The sequence below is a fragment of the Sarcophilus harrisii genome, chromosome 2 (genome assembly GCF_902635505.1).
Source record: "Sarcophilus harrisii chromosome 2, mSarHar1.11, whole genome shotgun sequence".
Lineage (NCBI taxonomy): Eukaryota > Metazoa > Chordata > Mammalia > Dasyuromorphia > Dasyuridae > Sarcophilus > Sarcophilus harrisii.
Genome location: NC_045427.1, coordinates 382141371 through 382166768, shown reverse-complemented (window position 1 = coordinate 382166768; position 25398 = coordinate 382141371). Strand labels below are relative to the sequence as shown.

Sequence of the window (25398 nt, the reverse complement as noted above, 5' to 3'; positions counted from 1 at the left end):
TAGCAGAATGGGAGGTAGTGAGCTTCCTTTCACTTGGGGGATGGTATAGAAGGGATTTCTGTTCAGTAATGGGGTACACTGGATGACTTCTGAGGTTCCTTTCACTTTGTGATTATGCCCTATGGAGAGCTCAATAGCAGCTTTGATTCACCTCGAGAATGTACAATGGACTGGATCTTGAAGAAAAAGTATAATCTAAGGCAACTCTACCCCTGATATGAGCTTTGATTTGGGAGTCAGGAAATTTGTATTAGTGCCAACTCTTCCGTCCAATTATTGTGAAGACTTTTAATTTTCTTTTTTGGAGGCAATCAGGATTAAATGATTTGCTTAGGGTCGTACAGCTAGTAATTCTCTGAGACTGGATTTGAACTCAATCTTTCCTGCTCTATCCACAGTGCCAACTAACTGCCCCAAGAACTCTTATAATAGCTTCCTACTTAGGACTCCAACTTTCAATTTATCCCCTCTAATCCGTCTTGCATACCTTTCTTGATTAATTTTCCTAATGAACATTTCTGATCATGGTTTGTTTTTTTTTTTTTTTTTTTTTTTTTTTGGTTTAAAAAAACATCACTGGCTCCCCAATGTCCAGACTCCTCTGTCTAGACCATCAAGATCTCCTCAATCTGGCTGCCACCCTATATTGATAACCTTATATTTTACTAACCTTTCTCTTAATGTCTGGTAAGACAGAGGCAGGAGGATGGGTTTTGACAAGTGGGGAGGGTCCCCAGCAGACATTCCCCTGTGTCCAATGTTTGGCTCTGCCCCTAGGGTTCTCGCTCCTTCTATTCGTATCCTTGTCCACCCTTATACTCTCATCATCCTTTCCATAGATTCCTCTGTGGGTTTCCTCCCTGTGGATCCTGAAGAGCTGTTCATCTTCTTCACGGGAGACAGTGAGACCACAATCCCGTGTCGAGTGACTGACCCCAAACTGGTGGTAACGTTGCATGAGAAGAAGGTGGACATATCCCTGCCTGTTGCCTATGACCACCAGCGTGGATTCACCGGCCCCTTTGAGGACAAGACCTACATCTGCAAAACCATCATTGATGAGAGGGAGGTAGACTCTGACGCTTATTATGTCTACCGCATCCAAGGTGAGGATCTCAAACTCCTGGGCCAACTTCCCTCACCCCTTATTTCCCCTCAATAAATAATTGTGTGTTGATTTACCCCTTCTATGTGCCAGATTCTGTTAGGATTGTTATTGCTCATTAGTTCTTCAGTCTTTGTAACCCCCTTTGGGGTTTTCTTGGTAAAGATCCTGGAGTGATTTGCCTTTTTCTTTTTCCATATTATTTTATAGATGAGGAAATTAGGGTTAAGTGACTTGTTCAGTGTCACATAGCTAGGAGGTTTCTGAGACCAGATTTGAACTCAATAATATGAATATTTTTGACTGCAGATGGAGGCACTCCATCCACTACACCTCTGAGCTGCTTGCCACTTGGTTAGATACTGAGTGTTCAACTTTTTAGCCCCATAAATCCCATTTCCAATTAAGAATCATATTATAGCACTAAGGACAGAGTACAGTTTTCTCTTAGTCTGTCCCCATGTTCTAAGCTTATCTATGAATGGTCAATAAATTGTCCATATCAAAAATACAAGTTTACATATAATAATCATCATCCCACCAATATATCAATTCAAAATGTTTTCCAAGGCATTTTCGTCACCATTACTTTCTGTGAACCTCATGGTAGCCATATGAGATAGGCAGGGGCAGTTGATACTAACTGCATCTCACTCATGAGAAAACTGAGGCACTGAAAACTGAGGGGGGTTGTCACCTAGGAGCTTAGGATTCTAGGATTTAGAGCTAGAAAGTACCTCAGAGCTCATCAAGTCCAGTCCATTTCACAGACGAGGGAATGGAGGATCAAACAAGTGAAATGATCATTGGTGTGTGGGGAGTTTTTGATGTGTGGGTTTGTCTTACATGATTTTTGCCTGTGTCTTACCATAGATCTCCATAGAGAAACAACCCAATTGTATTGTAAAAGTTAGTCTGGTTTTGGATGCTAGTGCAATTGAGTTTAACAAACTCAATTCAATTTAATCAATATATTCATGTCCACCATAGTACATGTCTTTGATGGGATTATAGGGTCAAAGATTTAAATTGGAAGAGACCTCAGAGGCCAAACAATTCAATCCCAACGTTTCACAGATGAAGAAAATAATCAGGGAAACTAAATGAATGGTACAAGGACACTCAGATAGTAACTAACCACTGAGAGCAGGATTTGAAGTCATAATCACTGACTCCAGAGCCAGTAAATTCTCTTGCCACATGTTGCTACTTCTTACTTCATTCCTCTTCACTTTCATCTTATTAAATTCGGCTGATGAGGTTCCCTTCCCAAATCTTGAATTTGTTATCAGATATATTATTTCTTTCTTTCTGCTGCCATTCCCTGAACTCCGGCTGCTTAGCTCAGGGTCATTTTCTTCTTTCTCTTCATAGTCTCATCCATCAATGTCTCTGTGAATGCAGTTCAGACTGTGGTGCGGAAGGGTGAGAACATCACTGTGCTCTGCATTGTGAAGGGTAATGAAGTGGTGAACTTTGACTGGACTTACCCTCGAATGGAGGTGAGGGGACAATCGGGGGGAGATGTGGGAAGGGTGGTAAGTGGTCTAGTCTTGACAGGGATGAGAGTGGAAAGGATAAAGGGGATCTAGGTGACCCCTCTTGCAAGGACCAGTGTTTAATGTCAGTGAAGGAGGGAGAACTTTCGTGGAGGTCATAAAAGATGGTCGCTCTATGCTTTCTTCCATAGTGCCTTTGAAGTTATCAGTGGCAAATCACCTATTCTTCCCTTCCTAAGTCAGATAAGCTAGCCCTTTGGCTCTTCCTCTTTGTCTTAGTCCACATGAGTGGTAGAGGAAGCCACAGAAGCCAATGTCAGTGACCCCTTTCTTTTCTTAACCCAATGCCATATACCCCAAAATTTTCTTTTAAGTCTTCCCCAATTTCTCTGAAACATGGGCACTTTCCCTGTCCTGTCCCTGCAGAGTAAGCGGCTGGTGGAGCCAGTGACAGATTTCCTTTCGGGGTTAGAGTATGACATCCGCTCCATCCTGCATATCCCCAGTGCCGAGCTGGGAGATTCTGGTACCTATGTCTGCAATGTCTCAGAGAGTTACAATGGCCACAGGGACATGAAAGGAGTCAACGTCACAGTGGTGGGTGAGTACAAAGCCCAGCCCTCACTCCGAATCCACGGGCCAAACAAATGGGGATGGAACCCCCCATTTCGAGGAAAGAAAGTGCAACAGTCTAAGACCAGACTGGGTGTATTATGTAAAGGGAGAATCTACCTCTGTGAGAACCCATGATCTCTGAATCTGACGCCATCTCTCCTACCTCCTTCCCGAGTCCTTCTCCTCTCCATCCCATTGAGCTCCTGTCTCTTCTGAAATTCCAATCTCGTTTTCTCCTTCAGACAAAGGGTTTGTGAGATTTCTGGGGGAGTTGGATGAGCTGGAGTTTGCTGAACTGCACAAAAGTCGAACCCTACAGATGTTCATCGAAGCGTACCCTGCACCCACCATTGTGTGGCTCAAGGACAACCAGACTTTGGGCTCTGGAACTGCCAGTGAGATCTCTATCTCCACCAGGAATTTGTCTGAGACGAGGTAAGCCAAACTCCTTGTTGGGAAGGTAATATGTGGATGAAAGTTATACTCTCTCCTTCTCTAGCATGGTACCTGGGCTCATATCCGCTGGACCCCCACTCTTAGAGACATCTTCTGGTCTGCTACTGATGTCTTTCCTAAAGATATATTTCTTGTATCACTGACTGGATGGAGCCCAGGGCCACAGGCATTAATGGCACCAAGAGGCTTTGGCCTGAATGAAAAGAAGGTTGTCTGGGACTGGAGCTATTGTTGGAAGAGACAGAGAAATGGCCATAATAAAGTGGGAACCTAGACATGAGCCATTCAGGAGCTGGGAAGTGAAAAAAAAGAGGGAGAGAGAAAAAGGAGAGGAGTGTGTGAGTGTGAGTGTGTGTGTGTGTGTGTGTGTGTGTGTGTGTGTGTGCACTTGCTTTTACAGCTCTGTGATGGGGAGAGGGCAGAGGAAGGTCATTCAGATGTAGGGGTAAGTAACCCCTAGATCATGGTACCCAGCCTGTGGAGACTAGGATTTCAGAAGAAACAGAAGGGAATGGAGAGAGAGGAGAAGGGTTCAGAGAAGAGGTAGAAGAGATGGTATCATGGGGTCTCACAGACATAAGCTCTCCCTTTTTACAATATACTCAGAAGAGTAAAGAAGGGAGGAGAGGAGAGAGAGAGGAAAATAAGGGAGGAGAAGTGAGAGAAGAGAAGAAGAGGGGAGGAGAGAGGGGAGGGAAAAGGAGAGGAGAGGCAGGAAGGAGAGAAAAAAGGAGCCCGCCTGTACTGCCCACTTGGCTGTCTATGGGTCATTTACCTCTACATTCTAATTACTCTCCTCTACCCCCTACTCTCACACAGCTATATAAACATGCCTGCGTGTACACACAAACACACACATGTACACACTCTGGGGGCCCTCATCCCATCACAACAGCAGATGACCCCTCACAAGACTGCACTAGCAGCTTAGAAATCTGGATTCTAGGCCCTAATCTTGGCCCTGGCAGCCCAAGGAAAGCCTTCTCTTGACTTTGACCCCCTCCCTAGTGTGTAGAAGGCTAAATTTCAAATCAGAAGACTGGAATTCTAATACTGTTTCCACTATCTTGAACAAATCACATTTATTCCCTATGCCTCAGTTATACCATCTTTAAAATTAGAGGTTTAGATTCAATTCAGTTCAATAATCATTGAGTCCATTATGTGAAAGACACTGTGTTAGAGTCAACAAAAACAGTTCCTGACCGGCTTACATTCTACTTGAAAAGGAAGATGGAAAGATAGTAGTAAGATACACAGATACAAAAATACAGCATAATTTTAGAAGAGGCAGCTAGAGAGATCAGGAAAGGCTTTCTGGATGAAGTAAAACCTGCGATGAAGTTTGAAGAAATTAGAGATTCTGAGAAGTCAAGGTGAGAAGAGAGAACATTGACCTAAGTTAATAGACACTTATTAAGTACTATGTGCCAGATGCTGTCCTAAAAATATTATTCTTATTTAGTCAATTAATCGTGTATGATTTTTTTTGTGGCCACATTTGGAGTTTTCTTGACAAAGATAAGTCCATTTCCTTCTCTAATTCATTTTACAGATGAAGAAAATGAGGCACACAGGATTAAGTGACTTAGGCTCACACAACTAATAAATATCTAAACCCAAATTTGAACTCAGATTTTCCTGACTCCACGGCTGACATTCTAGCTATTTTACCACTTAGCTGCCTGTGCTAAAGATACACAGAAAGGCAAAAGGCAATTTCTGTTTTTAAGATGTTCGCAGTATGATGGGGAAAGAAAACATAAATATAACTGTTCAGAGACATGGAGGAAAAAGATGGGTTTTGGACAATAGAATTTGATGGCTTAAATCAAATAGGACACTTTTTCCTGGAGCCTAGAGTACATGGAGAGGAGTGATATGAAATAAGTCTAAAAACACTACATTTTAAATGTCAAACTGAGGAATTTTTATTTTATCTGAAAAGTAATAAATTGAGAACCACTGGAACTTCTTGATCAGGGAAGTAGCTTGATCAGGCAACTATATGAAAGATGGATTGCAGAATGGAGGGATTCTAAGCATGGAGACGAATTGGAAAGCCATTGTAATAGTCAAGGCTAAAAGTGATGAGTGGGGAGAAAGGGAGAGATATTGAGAAATAAAATTCACAATTGATAGTGTAAGAAACAAAATATTGAATGCCCATCCATTTTTCACAATAGGATTAAGGGAGGACTGAAGGGAAAAAGAATTGCTCCAAGATTACAAACTTGAGTACTTGGTAGACAGTGGCGCATTTGAGAAAAATAGGGAAATTTAGAGGTGGGACAGAATTGGGGGGATATTGTTCTAGAGTACTTTCCAGCTTTAAGATATCATAATTCTATGATGCTTCCTTCCTGAATATGGCTTTCCAGGTATGTGTCAGAGCTGACCTTAGTACGAGTAAAGGTGAATGAAGGGGGTTATTATACCCTCAGAGCCTTCCATGATGATGCTGCTGACTCGTTCTCCTTCCAGTTGCAGATCAACGGTAAGAAGAAGTCCCTTTAGAGTCTACCCTCTCCTCTTCTTTTCCTCCTTTCCTCCCTTAGCTTTCCATATTCCTCAGTTCCTTCCCTGCCTTCCCTTGTCCCTGATCTAGCTCATTTTCCTTCCCCCTACTTCCATAGTAACCCCCCCTTTCTTGCCCTATTTTGGACAGTTCCCGCTAAGGTGATGGATCTGAGTGAGAGCCACCCCAGCAGTGGGGAGCAACTCCTCACTTGCCGAAGTCAGGGGATGCCACAGCCAATCCTCAACTGGTTCAGTTGCAGTGATTTTAAGAGGTGAGTAGAGACCCCAGTCCCAGGTGGCAGTGCCCAAGGCCTTTGACTACACAAACGATGGGCATATCAATCAACAAATATTTATCAGATGCTAATTATGTGCTAAATTCAGAAAATACAAAGAAAAACAAAAATATTCCCTGTCCTCATTCTAATGGTCCTGTGGGAACATGCACCCAAAACACTTGAATCCAAAGAATCATCAAATCCTTGGGTGTGGGCTGGGAGCCCAAATGGAGAAGAACTAGTATAGCATCTCACTCATTCTCCTGTTTTTTGGCTCTTCCATTGTCCCAAGGCAGAGATGATTTCTTTTGTCATTAAAACATTCAGAAAGAGAGACCCATAGGATCTCTACAGATAGCATGCTTCTATACCTTACCAAGTAATTTCCTCCCAGACCTGCTGTTGGCCCTTTAATTCACTCACTGAGACAGGCCAGTTCCAGAGAATTGGCAGGAATGAGATCTTCAGAGCTCCTTTATTCTCCTTGGAATTTCTCCTTCTGACTACACATAGCAATTCATCTGGGACCAAGATAGCCTTGGAGGAGGAGAGGGGAGAGCAAGACAGGGCAGCAATTATGAAAAATCTAGTTGGCTACTGAGGAATAAGAGGTTCTAATATGGGGGGGGGGGGATAGTTGGTGAAGAAGAAGATTTTCCCTAAGCAGTAGGTTAGGTTATTCCAGCACCTACTATTCCTTTCTGGCAAAGTCAAAAAACCCCTGAAGGGTAAATGGGGACAAAAGAAAACATTCTAGATCAACTTTCTATAAGAGGTCTCTACTAATCCCTTTTCATGTTAATTCCTTCCCTCAGTTGATTATTTCCAAGTTATCCTGCATATATATCTTGCTTGAACATAGTTTGGATATTGTCTTTCCCATTAGACTGTGAGCTCCTCAAGAGCAGAGACTAATTTTTTTTTGGCCTTTCTTTGAATCCCCCAGTGCTTAGCAAGGTGCCTGGGACATAACAGGAGTTTGTTGACTGAAGAAGGATTCCTTGCATCATGGATCCCTTGAGGGATCTGGTGAAGCTTATGGATTCCTCAGAATAATGTTTTTAAATGCATAAAATAAAATACCTATAATTATTTTAAAAACCAATTCTATTGATACAACTAGAAAAATATATTAAGAAAACCCAACAACTCATGGACCCCTGATAAAGGACTCCTGCAGCCCAGAGGCAGAAAAGAGTTTGGGGGGTAGAGGATGGTTAGACTGATGGGTAAAAAAATGGGCTGGTAAACTGGATGAAGTAGGACAAAACTGTTCATGCTGGGGTTCCATCCCAAATAGGTGTCCCCGCGATGTTCTGCCTACCCCACTGGGGAACAGCTCCAAGGAGGAAACTCAGTTGGAAACCAATGTGACCTACTGGGAGCAAGAGAAATTGTTTGAGGTAGTCAGCATCCTGCGCTTGCAACGTGTGGACCAGCCCCTCTCTGTCATCTGTGACGTGTACAACCTCCTGGGGAGAGACAGCAAGGAAGTCACCATTGTTCCACATTGTGAGTCCCAAGGCCCACAGCCATAGTCATTGATCTCTCTTTCTCTTGTGCATCACTGGCCTTGAAGACATCCTATGCTCTGTGTGACCATGCAGGCCCATGTACATGTCTAGATATAATGATCGCACATGAATGAATTTGCTGGTGTCCCCAGATACAGGTGTGCCTCACAAGCCCCCTCCCACAGCTCTGAGAAGTCTGATTGTTCTTCCTTCCAGCCCCCAGCAAAAGCCTAGATCAGGTACCACTCTGTGGAGGCCCAAGTTCTGGACAGAGTGAATTGAGGAGGCTGCAGCAGACCAGAAGAGAAGCATCTTCTAAAGTATTATTTTATGCAGATAGAGGAACAAATGCTTTTTTGTGGGGCAAGAACTTAGTCAGATAGAGGCAGGGGATAACAGGACTACCAGTAATAATGATATTAGCACACCTCTCTCTGGCACTTTAAAGTTTACCAAGCACCTTTCTCACAACAAGCTTGTGAACAGGTAACGCAAACATTATTACATTATGTTTTATTATAAAAAAATTAAGTGACTTGCTCGTGGTCACACAACAATATCAGAGCACAGACAATAATTACGGTCTTTTGACTGCAAGAACAATGGATTTCCAGTCACTGAATGATTAGCTTCAGAAGGAAAAGACATCTTGCCTAGAGGGATCTGGGGACATAAAAAAGCAGGCAGGAGAAGTAGCCTCACCAGCCTGGAGAGGGTCTGGCGATGAGGGGAGCACTTTCAGAGGGGAAGAATAATAAAGAAAAGGCCTCAATCGATGGATCAAGTCAGCAGTTAGTAGAAGAGAAGAGGGAGGAAAAATGGGGAAGGGACACCTAATAAAGAAGGGAGAGACAGAGGCTGAAGGCTTGACACTGGGGAAAAGAGAATTTGACAATGGGAGTCTGGCATCTCTGCCCCCCATCCACATGCAGCCAAAACTTTGGGAGTGATTCACAAAACCATGTTTCTTGAGTTGACTACAAAGTGATGATCTCTCACTTCAACTTTGGCCCCCTCTCCAAAGAATATCATCTTTTAATTTCTCTTAGGGAATCTTCATCACATTCCCCTCCATGGTGATTCCAAACCTGGGTTCCTTTCCTCAGAATCTTTCTTCTTGCTAAGGTTAACACTCCTGCTCTTACCTCTTCTTCAGTACCTTGTTCTGTTTCTCTCTGTCTTCTCTCTTTCATGGATTTCCAGTCTCTTTCCTGAATTCCATTGACTCATTCTCCCTTGCTTGTTGTCTCCCTCCTTAGATGTAAGCTCCTTGAGGGTAGGATTCAGAAGTGTATCCTTGTCTATATTTGCCTTTTTTTTTGTATCCCTAGCACCTATTATCATTCCTGGCACACATCAAGTGTTTGATAAATGCTTGTTGGCTGACTGTTTGCAAACATACTCTGGTCTCTCTAATTCAAACACAGAAATAGATGAAGGAAGGAAAGAGAGTGGGAAGGAAGAAAGAAGGAAAGGAAAGGAGGAAGGAAGGAAAGAAAATGAGGAAGAAAGAAAGAAGGAGGGAGGAAGAAAGGGAAAAAAAGAAATAAAGGGAGAAAGAAAAAGAAAAAAGAAGGAAAGGAAGGAAGAATAGAGAGAAAGAGAAAGAAAGAGAAAAAGGAAAGAGAGAAAGAAAAAAGAAAGAAAGAAAAAGAGAAAAGGAGGAAGGAAGGAAAGAAGGAAGGAAGGGAGGGAGAAAGAGAAAATCAAAACAACCAACTTTCTCTTGACTCAAAGCAGTACACAGCCTAATGGAAAGAGCTGGATTTGGATTCTCCATATCTGGATAATAGTCTCACTTTTATTGCTTGTCTTCTTTATTGTCTTAAGCAAATCACATCATAGACTGGAACTCTGTTTCCTCACATGAAATCCATTGATTTTTCTGTCTTAAAGCTATTGACAGGTCTCTCTCCTTCCCTCCATTACCAACGAATAATCTATGTCTGCTGTCTCTATTTCCCCACCATTCATCTACTCTTTAGCCCCTTACAATTTGACTGTTATTCTCCCATTTTAATAAAACATTTCTCTCTCCAAGGTCATTAACGACCACAGACCGAATGGTCTTCCTCCCCTTCCCACCTCATTCTTCTTCTTTATTTTACTGGAAGATTTGACCCTCGTGGATAGAATAGCAGGCCTGGAGTCAGGAAGCCTCATCTTCCCGAATTCAACTCTGGCCTAAGATGTTTACTAGTTGTATGACCCTGGACAACTTAAGTGAATTATATCAGTTTTCTCATTTGTAAAATGATCTGGAAAAGGAAATGACAAACCACTCCATTATCTTTGCCAAGAAAGTGACCATTAGGGTCACAAAATTGGACACTATGAAAATGATTAGAGAATAATAAATGAGATGCTCTTCCCTTAGTGATTCCTCTGATAGGGTGCTCACAAAGTTCTTTTTCTCCTTCTCTGACTGCTCTTTCATACTCTTTTTTTAAATGGTCCCTTAAACATAGAAGTCCCCCAAAGGCTCTATCCTTCACCTTTTTCTCTTCTCTCCCTACTTTTTCTCCTTTAACAGTATCATATTCTAAAGGCTTCATTTATCAGCTCTAGAGAGATGACTCTCAAATCTATATTTCTCACCTTTATCTCTCCCTGAACTCTAGTCCTACATCTATAGTTGCTGACTTGATGACTTCATCTGTATGTCCCACTTCAAAATAACCAGAATTAACCATTTTCCAATGAACTCATCGTCATCTTCCCAAAACATGACAACTAGCATTTATGTATTTATGCTTTTAAGCTTTGCCAGGCATTTTACAAATATTATCTCATTTGATCTTCCCAACAACCTTACAACATAGGTGCTATTATTATCTCCATTTTATAGATGAGGAAACTGAGGCAGACAGATCCTGTAACTTGCCCAATGTCATATAGCTAGAAAATATCTGAGACCAGATTTCCTATATTTTTTAAGAGTACAACTATCTTCCCCATGCCATTCTACTTTATCTATATTCCTATCCAAGAAACCCAGACTCAAAACATCAGAGTATATTTTGGGTTCTTTCCTAATTTGTTGCGAAGGTTATGTTGAGGTTTAACTCTGATACGTTGGACCCCAGATTTAAGACAATAGTCTTTTAAATGAATCTAGAGGTAGATACAACTTTGGAAGTCATCTTCCAATTCCCTCATTTTACAACTGAGAAAATTGAGGTTTGGGGAGGTTGTTACTTACCTAAAGTCACACAGGTGGAATGTTTCAGAGATAAAAATTGGACACAAGACCTCTAACTCCAGAGTCAGTTCTTTTCCTTGAACCATGCTGTGTCCAATGGTTTTTCTGCCTTCGATTTATTTCTTTTTTCTAGTCTACCATTCCAACTATTGCTCACATAATCTTCCAAATTCTGCACTCTTACACTATTTCTCTTCTCTTCAAGTGTCTCTCTACTATCTATGACCCTACTGAATAAAGATCATTTTCCTGATTCTGGCAATCAAAGCCCTCAACATTCTGAGTCCAAATTACCTTTCCATTATCTTTCCTTATCTTATCTTATTTTCTTTCACATACTTCATTTTCTAGACACATCCCCATCTTATTCTTCCTTATTGCTACTCCTGCTTTTGCTCAAATCATCTCCACGCCATTGTTGTTACTGTGTCATTTTCTAGTTAAGTCTGACTTTTCATGACCCTTTTGGGGTTTTCTTGGCAAAGATACTGGGGTAGTTTGCCATTTCCTTTTTCAGATTATTTTATAGATCAAGAAACTGGGGCAAAGAGAATTAAATGACTTGCCTATCATAACTCAGTTAGTATGGGTCTGAGGCTGGATTTGAATTCAGAAAGATGAATCTTCCTGATTCCAAACCAGATCCTTTATCCACTCTATCACCTAGTCTAGTATAGACTTCTCCAACATTTTCATGTTAAAATCCTTCCCTTCTAGGTAGTCCATAAAGCTTTCTCCTGTCTTCCCAGCATAGACTTTACCTTTCCTTCCCATCCATGGAAAATGACCTCTCCCTCTTTAACTTTCTCGTGGCAGCTTGCCTGAACCTTCCTTTTATCTGTTTCTCACTCCTTCATGATACGTCATTCATAGACATTTTATCCCTCTTATTAGATTGTAAGCTTCTAGATGGCAGGAACCATCTTTTTTTTTTTTTTTTTTTTTTCCCTTTCTATTTTTGTATTCACACTGCCCAGTACAGGATCCTGCATATATTAGGTATTTAATAAACATTTGTTTAATTGAACTGAACTGATTTGATTTTAATTGAATTGGGGAGAAACTAAGGCTAAATGTTGGGGAGATGAGGCTAAAAGTATGATACTGGGGAGAGGAAGCTAAGGGTCTGACTTTGATGAGGAAGATCCAGGATCTGTATTGGAAAGTAAAAGCTGAAGTTTTAACCGTTAAGTCCCCAGGGGAAGAAAAGGACTTTTGGCTCGTTCATTAGATTGTTTGGCATTTGTAGTAGGAATGTCTGGATGGGAAGGAGGGATTTGGGGATGGGCGGGATGTGTCTCTGAACTCAAAGAGCCAAAGTGTATCTTCTTGGGCAGACTCAGATGATGTTGGATGTGAAGAAGGGGTCTAGACTAGAAGTGGGAGGAGGGACTTCTCAGAATTATCTTGCTTGATCTTGCACTTGATGATGACCTGATATGAGGGTGAGTTGCCTATTCTCTGCTTCCAGCCCTGCCCTTCAAGGTGGTTGTGATTTCAGCCATCCTGGCCTTAGTGGTCCTCACAATCATCTCCATGATCATCCTTGTAATTCTGTGGCAGAAGGTAAGTAGATCCTGTAGTCTTTCTTCCATGTAGACATGGCCTGAGATCTTTCAGGCCTTAATCCCAGCATAGGCTTTCCCCTAAATACAATTAAAATTCTTTTTAAAAAATCCTAAAGCTAATTAAAATTTTAAAAATAATATTTCATTTCCCCTCAATTACATGTAAAACAATTTTTAACATTTATTTGTTTTCTTAGGTTTTGAGTTCTAAATTCTATCCCTTCTTCCCTTTCCTTCCCCCTCCCTGAGATAGTAACCAATAGGATATAGTATATACATGTGCCATCATTTAAATAGCAAAAATACTTAAATTCTTGATCCTGAAATTATATGCATATATAATATTTTATATAAAATGTTAATGGGTCCAAGCCAAAATGAGCCACTCCATCAGCCTAGTGGGAAGTGGTACCCAGGAATGCCTCTAAGGCATATAGACTGGACCAGCACAGATCTCATTTCTCATGACAAGCCTTTATCAGACCTCTCTGCACTTGTCTCGTGATTACCTGGAGAGGGAGTGCCAGGGTATCCTTGGCACTTGGGCCCTGTCCTCCTAGCATAGACTGAGCCTTGAACTAAGTTATTTGTAAAAGTTTTTCTAACTTCCATGATCCCATGATTGCTATTTCCCCCTTCCCCAGAAACCCCGCTATGAGATCCGCTGGAAGGTGATTGAATCTGTGAGCTCGGATGGTCATGAATACATCTACGTGGATCCCATGCAATTGCCCTATGACTCCAGCTGGGAACTGCCCCGAGAGCGGCTTGTGCTTGGTCAGTGATCCAGCTTCTCTTCCCAGGAGGGGAACAGAAAAACCCTGCTTCTCTGTCCTGAGCCCCTTCTGTGGGTCCATCCCCGAGCTGTGGGAGAGACCCAGATAATGCCCACCAAGATGGGAAGATAGGACTAACACAAGCCCAGAGAGCCTTATCTTAAGGATCAGATGTTCAATTACGTGGTATCTGCTATAATTGTTCCAGAAGGTCAAAGTAGAACGGAATAAGGAAGGAAGGAAGGCTTACATGGCCTTGAAGGGGAACAAGGTAAATAAGCAAAAGCAGAGAGGTGAGATTGAATAGGTGAGAGACAGTGAGAAGAGCAGAATGACTCATTTAGATAGAAATAAACTAGATATACAGGGTAAGATCAGATTGTAGGCCAGGAAGAGGAGTTAGGACTTCATGGTATGAGCGACAAAGAACCACCCAAAATATTGAGAAAAGCAGTGTTTCACTTCCAGATGTGGGTTGTTTGTTGCTGTTGTTCTGGGGTTTTTTGGAGGCAAGCAGGGCCCAGGGCCATGCAGCTGGTAAGTGGCCAAGTCCAAATTTAAACTCGGTCCTGTGCTCTATCTATTACACTATATAGCTGTCTTGCCCCCAGAGATATTTTAGGAAAGTTTGTGTGGTCGGATGTGCAGAATGGAATAAAGGGGAAGAAATGCAGAAAGGACAGGTTACAAGGCTATCCCAATACAGCAGGTTCTTAGTCATGAGGCTTTGGACTATGGTGGCAGATGGAAGTGAAGAAGAAGGCCGACACAACAGAGATTGCAGTTTGAGGCAGGTGGAGTCATAATCTTTCCCCACAGGGAACAGACATTCAAAGAAAAGGGGTAAATGAGGCTAAAGCTAATATAATCCCCTGGTGTTACAGAATTTCATGATTGAAGGGGATTTTCTAGTCCCACCTAGAACTGAATAGAAATCCTCTTGACCACAACTCATCAAGTGACTATCCATCCTCCACCTGAAGACCAACATTTGCTCTTCCCACTTTGAATCTTGGATCATAGGTCAAAAGGCAGATGAGAGCTCACGGGCTATGGAGGCAAGTCTTCTCATTTTACATGAGAAAATCGAGGCTCAGACTGAGAAAATGGTCTGCCCAAGGTCTCACAGGCTGTGAGTGTTAGGGGTAGGATACGAATCAAGGTCCTCTAAGCCCATAGCAAGGGGTATGCAGTCAGAGGATTCTGAACATGTTTTTGATGCTACCTTGGTGACTGTGGCAAGTGACTTAGTCCCCCTTAAGACTCAGTTTTCTCTTCTGTAAAATGAGATGGTCTCTGAGGTCCTTTCCCCTACCTACATCTACTGTGTTCCTCCATTTCTTGTTATAGTGTGTTGGGAACTCTGTGAACTTGGAGGATAAGTTCCAACAGATCCTACCAAGCTGGGACTGTCAATAAAGGGCCCAGTCCAGTTAACGATGATGAGGTTTATCACCAGAAGACAAGCTACTGGGTGATCACCTTTTTCAGTCATACCATCTCTTGAAGTTTGCCTACCAAGGAATTTAGTTCTTGGGACCTGCATTGGCAGGGGAATGCCCATTATCAGTGACTCAAGGTTTCCTGAAGAAAGCAACATTGATAATAATAATCAATAACAGTAAAAATAGGCACTTTCAAATTTGCAGAGTGCTTTACATGTGTTATTTCATTTGAGTCTCAATAAAACTCTATGAAGTATAATGGATATTTGTTATCCCTAGTTTACAAATGAGGAAACTGAGGACCAGAGAGATTATGTGACTTGCCCATCCAACAACAACAGAGCCGAAAGGGTTTCTAGCAAATGTCACCCAATTAATAAGCATCAGAGGACAATTTGAATCCAGGTCTTAGTCCAGTACTCTATTAACAAATGAAATATTTGTAAAGCACCTACCAGCTGGACACATGGTAGGCATTTAACAAATGCTTATTTGCCACGAAATTAAATAAATAGATAGATGGATGATTGAATGGATGGATAGATGATAGATAAATGGATAGAGAGATATAGATAGACAACTAAAAAGCAGATATATAGATAGACAAATATATGGATGGATAGATGGATTGATAGATGATAGATAAATGGATAGATAGAGAAATAGATAGATAATTATATTGATATATAAATAGATATACAGACAGATGAATGGATGGATCAATGGATAGATAGATGACAGAGAGAGATATTGATATGTATAGAAAGAAAAAAACTATTCTAAACACAGGTCTGGAATCAAAATCTTTCCCTGCAGGGAACAGACATTCAAAGAAGAGGGGGCAAATGAGGCTGAAGCTAATATAATCCACTGATATGACAGAATTTCGTAATTGAAGGGAATTTTCTAGTCCAACCTAGAACTGAATAGAAATCCTCTTGATCACAACTCACCAAGTGACTGTCCATCCTCACCTAATAACAACAATAACAACTAATCAACAAAAACAATATTCCCAAAAGATAGTAGATTTAAGAACCTATGTCTATTCTATTATGAATAAGTATTAGAATGTTTATTTTTATTTTTATTTTTTTGCTGAGGCAGTTGAGATTAAGTGATTTGCCCAGGGTCACACAGCTAGGAAGTATTAAGTGCCTGATGTCAGATTTAAACTCAGGTATTCCTGACTTTAGGGCCAGCACTCTATCTACTGTATCATTTAGCTGCCCCTATTACACTTTTTATTGAAGAATATAAAGTTAAAAATAGCAACAAAAGCTTAAAAAATTGAGCATATGAGTAAAATTGGGGACTAAAAGGATAGGCTTTAAAAACCTAAATATTTATCTGGCACAAAATAATAATAATAGCTCATCTATCTGTAGTGTTGTAAGGTTGTTTGCAAGACCCCTTCTTTGTAACATCCCTGGGAGATTGGGTCTTGTAGTTGCAGATGAGAAAACTGATGATTTAAGAGTTTAATACCCAACTTCAAACATTTAATGTCTGAGGTGGGATTTGAACTCAGAGTTCTAACTCCGGGCTGAAAGCTGAGACCTATAGGAGAGGAAAGGTGTCGAGTGGTGGACTGCAGGAGGGAAGGTTTTCCATGCTTGTGGCAACAGTGTAAAATAGTGGGAAGAGCACTTAATTTGGAATTAGAAGGTCAGAGTTCTAATCTGGGTGACATGAGGCAACTCATTAAATGTCTCTGAGCCTGTTTTCTCATTTGCAAAAATTACATTGGGTTCAAATGATGTCTGGAGATCTTTCCAGCTGAAAATTCTATGCATTTCCCTAAAGTCCTTGCAGTATTAGACTAGAAATTGGGTTTGGAGTAGGGTGTGTCAACAGATGTGAAGGGACAGCCTTCATTCTGACCCAGCCCAATTCTGCCATCCACTCATCATTCCCCCTCCCTTTTTCCCTCATCTGCGGAATGAGCCAGGATTAGGCAACTGGGATGAACGCATGTCAACCAGATTACATTGGGCTGCCCTCTGCTGGCTTTGAACGAAATGGATTTAATTTATGGATAGAACAGAAAAAATTTCTAGCAAACAGGGGCTCAAGTGTTATGGGTGGTTGGGGACTTAACATTCCTCAGCTGTCTAAGTGAAGGTCAAGTTATTTATCCCAAAGTCACTGACACTGATGGTCCCATCTATTTATTGTTACATGTTAATATAAAGATGGACTGGGGTGGGGGGAAGGAAGGGAAAATTTGAAACACAAGATTTTGCAAGGGTCAATGTTGAAAAATTATCCCTGCATATGTTTTGAAAATAAAAAGCTTTAATTAAGAAAAATATAAAGATGGAGTCCATCTCAATGTTGAACTTTCCTCCCTATTAACCCTCTTTCAGCTAAAATGGATTAATGCCTTATGGACAGAGATATCCCCAAGGTTTTGGATTAAACCACAGGGACCTGGATTATAGGATTCCAATTCAGAATTAGAAGGGACTTTAGAGAGGTCATTTAATGTAACCTCATAATTTTGTAGATGAAGAAACTGAGACTCAGAGATTTAAGTGACTTGTCTAGGAAATATTTGAGTAGGGGTTCATATCTAGGCCTCCCTGACCCTAAGGCCAGACTCTATTCACTCTACCAGGCCACTTTTAGAATCAGTGCTTGGGGAGTTGGTGAATTCTTTTCCTACAGAAAATTTTAAACCAAGGTTGGGTGAATTCTCAGGGACATAGATGGAGGAGAGAGTCTCAGGGTATGTTCCGGCTCTGAGATCTTCAGAGGGGTTACTGTGAGCTGTAGGATCCAATTCACATACATTCAATGACTGATGGTTTTCTTAGAGAAGAACTCCTGTATCTTTTCTGAGTCACGGACATCTGTGAGATGGGTAGCAATATGATAAAGCGGGGACAGCACTGGATTTAGAATCTAGCTTGGACAATTTATTCAATCTTTCTGGAGGTAATTCCCTTACTATAAAATGAGAGAGGTTGAACTAAAGCATCCCTAAATCAATGATCCTACGGAGTAAGGCAGGTTCTTCCAGTAATTGCTCAGATTGGGTGGGGAACAAAGGATTTTGTGGAGGTGTTGAAGGTTCCAGTGACTAGGGTGTGAGTGAGAAATGTGCATAATCTCTGCACAATCCACCAGCTTTAGGATGGAATTGAGGGAATATCCTCTTATCTCTCTTACAGGTCGTACACTTGGTTCTGGAGCCTTTGGGCAAGTAGTGGAGGCCACAGCCCATGGACTAAGCCACTCCCAGGCCACAATGAAGGTGGCTGTCAAGATGCTAAAATGTGAGTTTCTCCTTCTCCCTTTTCCTTTAGCCTCCTCAATCACTTTCCCCTCCTTTTTCCTTTTGTCAACCTTCTCTTTTTAACCATCTTCCCCCTTATTCCTCTCATCTACTAGTCCCGCTGTTCTTCCTCACTTTCTGCTAGGAGACCCCTGCCCATTCTAGACCCACTTCTTTTCTTGCTTGTGGTCTAGTAAGGGCAGCTTTAGGGAACTCTCCCTTGTTTGCAGGGAAGCACTCCACCCCACTGAGTTGGGGGATAGGGCTGAGATCTGATATAGTAAATCCTTTTTGGGAATCATTGCTTCTAGTCATGCTAGACCTGGGGCCAGGAAGAAGCTTTCTCTGGGAATGGGGAGATTGGAATAGGGTTGCTCAACCCCCCCCTCACAAGAACTGACAGTTAAATTTTTATTTTTTATTTTTTAATTTATTTTATTTTGTTTTTTTGCTGAGGCAATTGGGGTTAAGTGACTTGCCTGGGGTCACACAGCCAGGAAGTGTTTAGTGTCTGAGGTCAGCTTTGAACCCAGGTCCTCCTGACTTCAGGGCTGGTGCTCTGTTAAATTTTTGATATGAACATTTTATATTTTAGAAATCTACTAGTTTTACAAATCATTTAATGATTTCTTGTTTTGTTGATTGTCTTGCCTAAAAAAATGAGAGGAAATACAAATAATACATTAAATTATAAGTGTGTTGTGAGTTCAATTTTTTTTTTTTTTTTTTTTGTGAAGACCTGCTTGTTTTATTAGCAGAGCTCTAGATGAGGGTGACCTTCTCTGAAGGGCCTGGGTCTTAGCTGTTCTGTTGCCTCTTCTCTCTTCTCACCCTCCAAACCTTTTATCTCAGCCACCGCCCGGAGCAGTGAGAAGCAGGCCCTTATGTCTGAATTGAAGATCATGAGCCACCTGGGGCCCCACCTGAACATTGTCAACCTGCTGGGGGCGTGCACTAAAGGAGGTATGGCGCCCGTCCCTTATCCTACAGTCCAGAGGAATCCTGGCAGACTGAATTAAATTCAGAGAATCACGTTAAGTCCTGAATGACTCTAAGAAATGCCATTTGGGGAATCCATTAGGCTAACAGCCTGCCTCAGAAACCTCCCCTTTTAAGGATTTTCTCAGGTCATCTCAGTTTTGGTTGTCCCGTAACCCAAATTCTTGTCTTGAATTCTATCAATAGAAGAAGTTCATAGATTAGAGCTAATTGCAACTTTGGAGGCCATTATCTCCAATTCCCTCATTTTACAGATGAAGAAACTGGGGCACAGGGAGGTTAGGTGATTTGCTGATAAGAAGGATAGGACTTGAACCCAGGCCTTATTAATTCCCTATCCATTTGTCTCTTAGCTTCCACTACCTTGCCCACCCACCAGGATTGTTCCCCCGCACACACACACACACAGTCTCTCACACTCACAACTCCTATTGCCCCTAGGCCCCATCTACATCATCACAGAATACTGCCGTTATGGAGATCTCGTAGACTATCTACATCGAACCAAGCACACGTTCTTGCAGCATTGTCCTGAGAAAGGAGGGTCTTACCAGTGCTCAGAGGTCCTGAACCCTCCTGACCATCAGCTGCACAGGTGACTCATGTACTTCCCATCCCTACCCTTGAAGCAGGTTGCCTTTCTTCCTGCTCCATCCACCCTCTCTCCCTTTCCTCTCAGCCCAGATCCTGTTGCCCTTGCCCTATGCATGAAGGGTAAAACTATTCTCTTTTCCCCAAATTTCCCTTTTTCCTTTTATCTTTTTCTCCTTTTCTGTGCTCCTTAACCTGTCCCACATTGGCCCCTTTCTCCCAGGATGGGATTAGGGTGTGATATAACTGGGGCTCTGGCCAGGTGGGGTTGTGGTCCGTGATAGTCAGGGTGGGATATGGTTGAGGTTGGAAAATGCGGAGTTATTTATGGTCAAAGAGGTTGTAGTCAGAGATAGTGGTGGAGGTGTCTGGTCTAAACTGAATGAGTATGGAGTGCAGAAACCGCTATAGTTCCTTTTCTCTCACCCTCATCCTTATCAGACCTTTCCTTGGAACAGAGCGATTACAAGAGGAAGGAGGGGGCAAGGATTGTGAAAGGTCTGATGTCCTTGAGCTATGGTTAAGGGAACTGGAATGTTTATCTTCAAGAAAAAGCTGCCTATAGATATTTGAAGGCTATCACGTGAAAGAGGGATTCGGTTTATTCTATTTGGTCCCAGTGACTAGAAGTACAGCCAGTGAATGGAAATTCTGGGGAAGTGTATTTCTGCTCGGTGGAAAGTCAAATTTCCTGATAGTTAGGAAGCTTGTCTAGAATTAGGAACTAGACTGGATGATTTCTAAGATCCTGTCCAGCTCTAAGATTCTATAATATCTAGAGCTTTCCAAAATACAATAGAGTGTGTATGTATATGTGTGAGTATTCACTGGTATGTGTTCACACAAATGTATGTGCACACATGTGTATGAGTATGTGCAAGTATGTTAATGTTTGCATGTGAATATGAGTGTGTGCACATGAGTGTGCATGTGTGAGTGTGTGTACTTGTGAATGTATGTGTGTGATACTGAGTCCTTCATCACTGGAGATATACGAGCAAGGGTTGGTTATCTCTTGTAGGAAATATTAATTTTTGTCCTGTAAAGTGGATTGGGCTAGGTAACCTTGAATGTTTCTCTAAGATTCTAAGATGTTGTTACTTTGTTAGGGAATGCTACCCCTATTTTTACAGCCCCTCCCTTATATATTGCTTCTAGGGTAGGAAGTCATTTTCAGTACTTTTGCCCAAAGATATTGAATGAAGTGAGAACCCATCCATTAGAAAATGAACTACTATCTTCTCTTGACATACCTCTCATCTAACTAGCCCTATGTCCTGAATGCCCGAAGCAGGGGCACGAAGGAACAGCAATGTGGGAACCTGTAATAGCACTGATCTATGGGTGCCCCAAACATGTCCAATTCTAGTATGTCATTAACACCCTCCAATAATTCATCATAATGCAGGTTCTGCTCTGGACAAAATAATCTACTATGTGGATGAAGTCATAGAAGGGAGAGTGATAGAGCTAGGAGGGTATTTAGAATATAGAAGATGGGATGTTGGAACACAGTGCCAGAACATTTGAACATAGAACACTAAAGCTGAAAAAAATGTTAGAACATCAACAAAAAAAAAAATCTGCCATTGAAAATGAGTTTAGAACATAAAATATTGGGACTAGACAATTCTTTAAGCAAAAGAACATAAAATGTGAGACCTGGACAGGTCCTTAGCAATCAAAAGTTCCAGTTCTAATTTCCATTTTTTGGAATCACTCACTGGTCTGTCTGTGTGTCTCCCGGCTCCCAGACAAACATCGCTATCGGGGGAGAGTGACGGAGGCTACATGGACATGAGGAAGGATGACTGTGTGGACTATGTCCCAATGCTGGGCATGAAGGGAGAGATCATGTATGTGGATATTGAATCCTCCAACTACAGCTCGCCCTATGATAGCTTTGCACCCTCTGGTAGGTAAAGAAGGAGCAACCTAAGCCTCCTGGGAGAGGGGAAGTGGGGAGGGGACTTTTGGTTTATTTGGTAAAGATCCAGCTGCAAAGTGAGGGCAAAGAGAAGCTAGAGGATAAAGTGAGGATGTTCAGCTCAGGCTGAAGCAAGAGGCATTTAGTTTAGTCGTCAATAAGAACTTCCTGACATTTCAGGTAATTGAACTTTAAGACGGATGCCAAAAGAGAAGGCAGAATCCTTTTTTTTTTTTTTTTTTTAAGAGTTTTGAAAGATCAGTTCCAGTGGCCCAGGGGGTTGTAATCTTGTCTTAAGTCAAGGAAATGAATTATCCTTCATGGTCTTACTGGCCATGGATTCTCTGTCCTTCCTTTGGAGAGACACTAGGGGGAGACCAAGTCAGCTCATACGGTCCAAATGCTAGAAGTTGTGCAATGAAAACCACTGAACACTATGCACCCTCTCCCTTCCTTTACCCTCCAGTTCCAGAGAGATCCTACAGAGCCACCCTGATCAACGATTCCCCTATCCTCAGTTACATGGACCTTGTGGGCTTCAGTTACCAGGTGGCCAATGGCATGGAGTTCCTGGCTTCCAAGAATGTATGTATTGTGGGGTTGGGGTTGGGAAGGAAATAGGAATAGCTGACATTGACATCGAGCTTCAAAATAGTAAAAAAAAAAAAAAAAAAAAGTGTTTCATACACTCTATCAGTCAACTGATCAACAAGCATTTATCAAATGTCAATTTTGACACTGTATAGGGCATTGGGCTTATAAAGGAAAAAAAAAACAAACCTGTTCCTGTCCTCAAGGAGCTTACATTCTGTCAACTCAGTATGAAAAACCAAGCATGGAAATAGGAAGCTTTCCTGGCCCTAGAATTCCAAGTCATTAGTCATTTTATCATAGAATGTTATGTTTTATTGCTTTACTCAGTTGTGACCCCATCTGGGATTTTCTTGGCAAAGATACTGGTTTGCCATTTCCTTCTCCAAGTCTTTTGACAGATGATGGACTAAGTGACTTGCCCAGAGTCACACAGCCAGTAATATTTGAGCTAGATTTGCATTCATGAAGATGAGTTTTCCTGACTCCTGGCCTGGTGTTTTATCCACTGTATCACCTGGCTGAGTTCAGATCCCACTTATAATGCTTAATACTGCTGCTTTGGAATATTGGGCAAGGTATGTTACCATGCTGGGCTTCAGTTACTGCTCTTCTGCCCTTGCCCTGAGAGACATCCCAAAGGATGTCCACCAATCAATCAACAATTAGGAATTAAGCAATTATTGTGTGCCTAGACATCTATCATAAACATTGGGTAGAAGAGATGTAAGACCCACAATCATTACTCTGAAGCATCTTATAATCTAGATGGGCAACTTTTAACTGGAACATATGATTAAATGAAAGTGGAACAAAGGATAGAGCACTGGGCCTAGAGTCAGAAAGACCAGAGTTCAAATCCTGCCTCAGACACTTACTGGCTGTTTTACTCTAGGCTAATCATTTAACCCCTGTCTGCCTCAGCTTCCTCAACTGTAAAATGGGAATAATAATAGCATCTCTCTCCTCAGCTTGTTGTGCACATCAAATGAGATAATATTTGTAAAGCTCTTATCACAGTACCTGATACATAGTAGGTAGGTGTTTAAAATTTTTTTTTAATTTTAAAAATAATTTTAAAATAAATAAAAATTTAAAAACAAAAAAAACAAAAACAAAAACAAAAAAAACCTGGGACAGTTAGGTGGCACAGTTGATAGAACACAGTCCTGAAGTCAGGAGGATCTGAGTTCAAATCTGACCTCAGACATTTGACATTTTCTAACTGTGTGAGCCTGGGAAAGTCATTTAACTCCAATTGCCTCAACAACAACAACAAATTCCTTCCTTCCTTCCTTCCTTTCTTCCTCCTAAACACATAAATACATATTAGAAGTGCTATAGAACTTTGGATGAAAGAGAAACTAGTGTGAACTGGAGTAATTCTAACTTTTTTATATAGTACTCTAAAATTTACAAAGTACTTGTATATGGTGCCTTAAATTTACAAAGCTATTCATTCTCTCTCTCTGTCTGTCTGTCTCTGTCTGTCTGTCTGTCTCTCTGTCTCTCTCACACAACGGATACACTGTAAATAAGGTAGCATTTAAAAAGAGTTATTGCTATTTTACAGATAAGGAAACTAATATTCAAAAAGGTTAAGTACTTGCCCAATGTCATGCAGGTAATAAACCTGCAACCCAACTCGGGTCTCCTGATTCTCCACCTTTATTTGTCTTCACCTTGCTGCATCTCAGTTAGGGGAATCTTTCCTGAATAGAAACCTAGGTGGGAAGGGTATAAATAAGACCGAGAGATGTCCCAGAAGAGCAGAACAATATGGACATAAGCCCAGAGGTATTAAAGAATAGTATCTTCATGGGGCTAGTAAGGGGCGTCAAACTGGTTGGAGCAAAGGAAGCTGGGAGGAAGGGGAGACAAAGCTGAAGGATGGACTAAAGAGTGGCTATGTTAGAAAGATATCTCTGTGGTATATACTCTGTAGAGTATAATAGCAAAGGATGTGAAGTGAGGTGAATTAGATTCAAATCATAATTCTACTTATTACTACCTCAGTAACCTTGGGAAGCAGAGGCTCTGAATCTTACCATCCAGAATTGTTGTGAAGGTCACAGTTTTTCATCTCAAAATGAGGAGCTGGACTATATCATTTCTAAGACCTTTTCCAAGTCTAATTGTCAGGAGAGAAGTTGCTACTTAGGATCATAGAATTTATAGCTAGAAGACTTAGAGATCGTGTCCTACCTCACTCACTTTACAGATGAGGAAACCAAGATCCAGAAAAGGGAAGCAACTTGCCCAGTGAGTAATGGAGTATGGATGACATCATTCCCTACAAGTTCCTGTCCCTGGTCTAGTCTGTAAAAGGAAATAGTTTTTAACCATTTCAGGTGTGCCTAAAGCCCAGCCCCCCAGAATCTCCCTTGTATTTTTTACTCTCATCTCTTATGGCTCAGGAGACTATTAAAATGTAAACTCCTTGAGGGCAGGGACTATATTTTCCCTATCTCTGGTTAATAAGCATACGAATATGCTTATTAAATACTTGTTGACTAATTGACTGACACCACTCCAATTTACTATTCTAGGCTATAGCCTAGTTTCCAAATCTGGCTTAAACCTGACTCCTTAAACCTGGCAGTGTGTCCATCGAGACCTGGCAGCCAGGAACGTGCTCATCTGTGAGGGTAAACTTGTCAAGATCTGTGACTTTGGCCTGGCCCGGGACATCATGCGTGACTCCAACTACATCTCCAAAGGCAGTGTGAGTAACTTCTCCATTCTTATCCCAGAGGGCTTTGAGAGAGAGAGACAGACAGACAGAGACAGAGAGATAGAGGCAGATAGATGGAGATAGAGACAGAAACAGACAGGGAAGCATACAGAGAGAAATACGGAAAGGAGAAAGAGAGGGGAGAGGGAGAGAGAGAACATTTAATAAACATTTATTAAACACTTACTATGTCCCACGCACTGGACTCAGAAGATAACCTTTACTCTCAAGGAGCTTACATCTTAATCGATGATGACAACAGATCGAGGGGAGCTGGAAAGGGAGTGGGGTGTACTTT

The 25398-nt window shown here is 41.5% G+C and overlaps 1 protein-coding gene across 2 annotated transcripts in view; it reads left to right on the top strand.

Moving 5' to 3' along the window:
- The window catches only part of PDGFRB (platelet derived growth factor receptor beta), a 68636-nt gene that overhangs the window by 31418 nt on the left and 11820 nt on the right, over window positions 1-25398 (top strand). For both annotated transcript variants that reach the window (XM_031953512.1, XM_031953511.1), the window contains exons 4-18: window positions 840-1106; window positions 2480-2607; window positions 3031-3205; window positions 3462-3654; window positions 6057-6172; window positions 6344-6467; window positions 7774-7985; window positions 12661-12755; window positions 13402-13534; window positions 18155-18259; window positions 19111-19221; window positions 19699-19852; window positions 21603-21763; window positions 22242-22360; window positions 24969-25091. In XM_031953512.1, coding sequence (XP_031809372.1) covers window positions 840-1106; window positions 2480-2607; window positions 3031-3205; window positions 3462-3654; window positions 6057-6172; window positions 6344-6467; window positions 7774-7985; window positions 12661-12755; window positions 13402-13534; window positions 18155-18259; window positions 19111-19221; window positions 19699-19852; window positions 21603-21763; window positions 22242-22360; window positions 24969-25091 — 2216 coding nt within the window. The remainder of the gene's footprint in view (window positions 1-839; window positions 1107-2479; window positions 2608-3030; window positions 3206-3461; window positions 3655-6056; window positions 6173-6343; window positions 6468-7773; window positions 7986-12660; window positions 12756-13401; window positions 13535-18154; window positions 18260-19110; window positions 19222-19698; window positions 19853-21602; window positions 21764-22241; window positions 22361-24968; window positions 25092-25398) is intronic.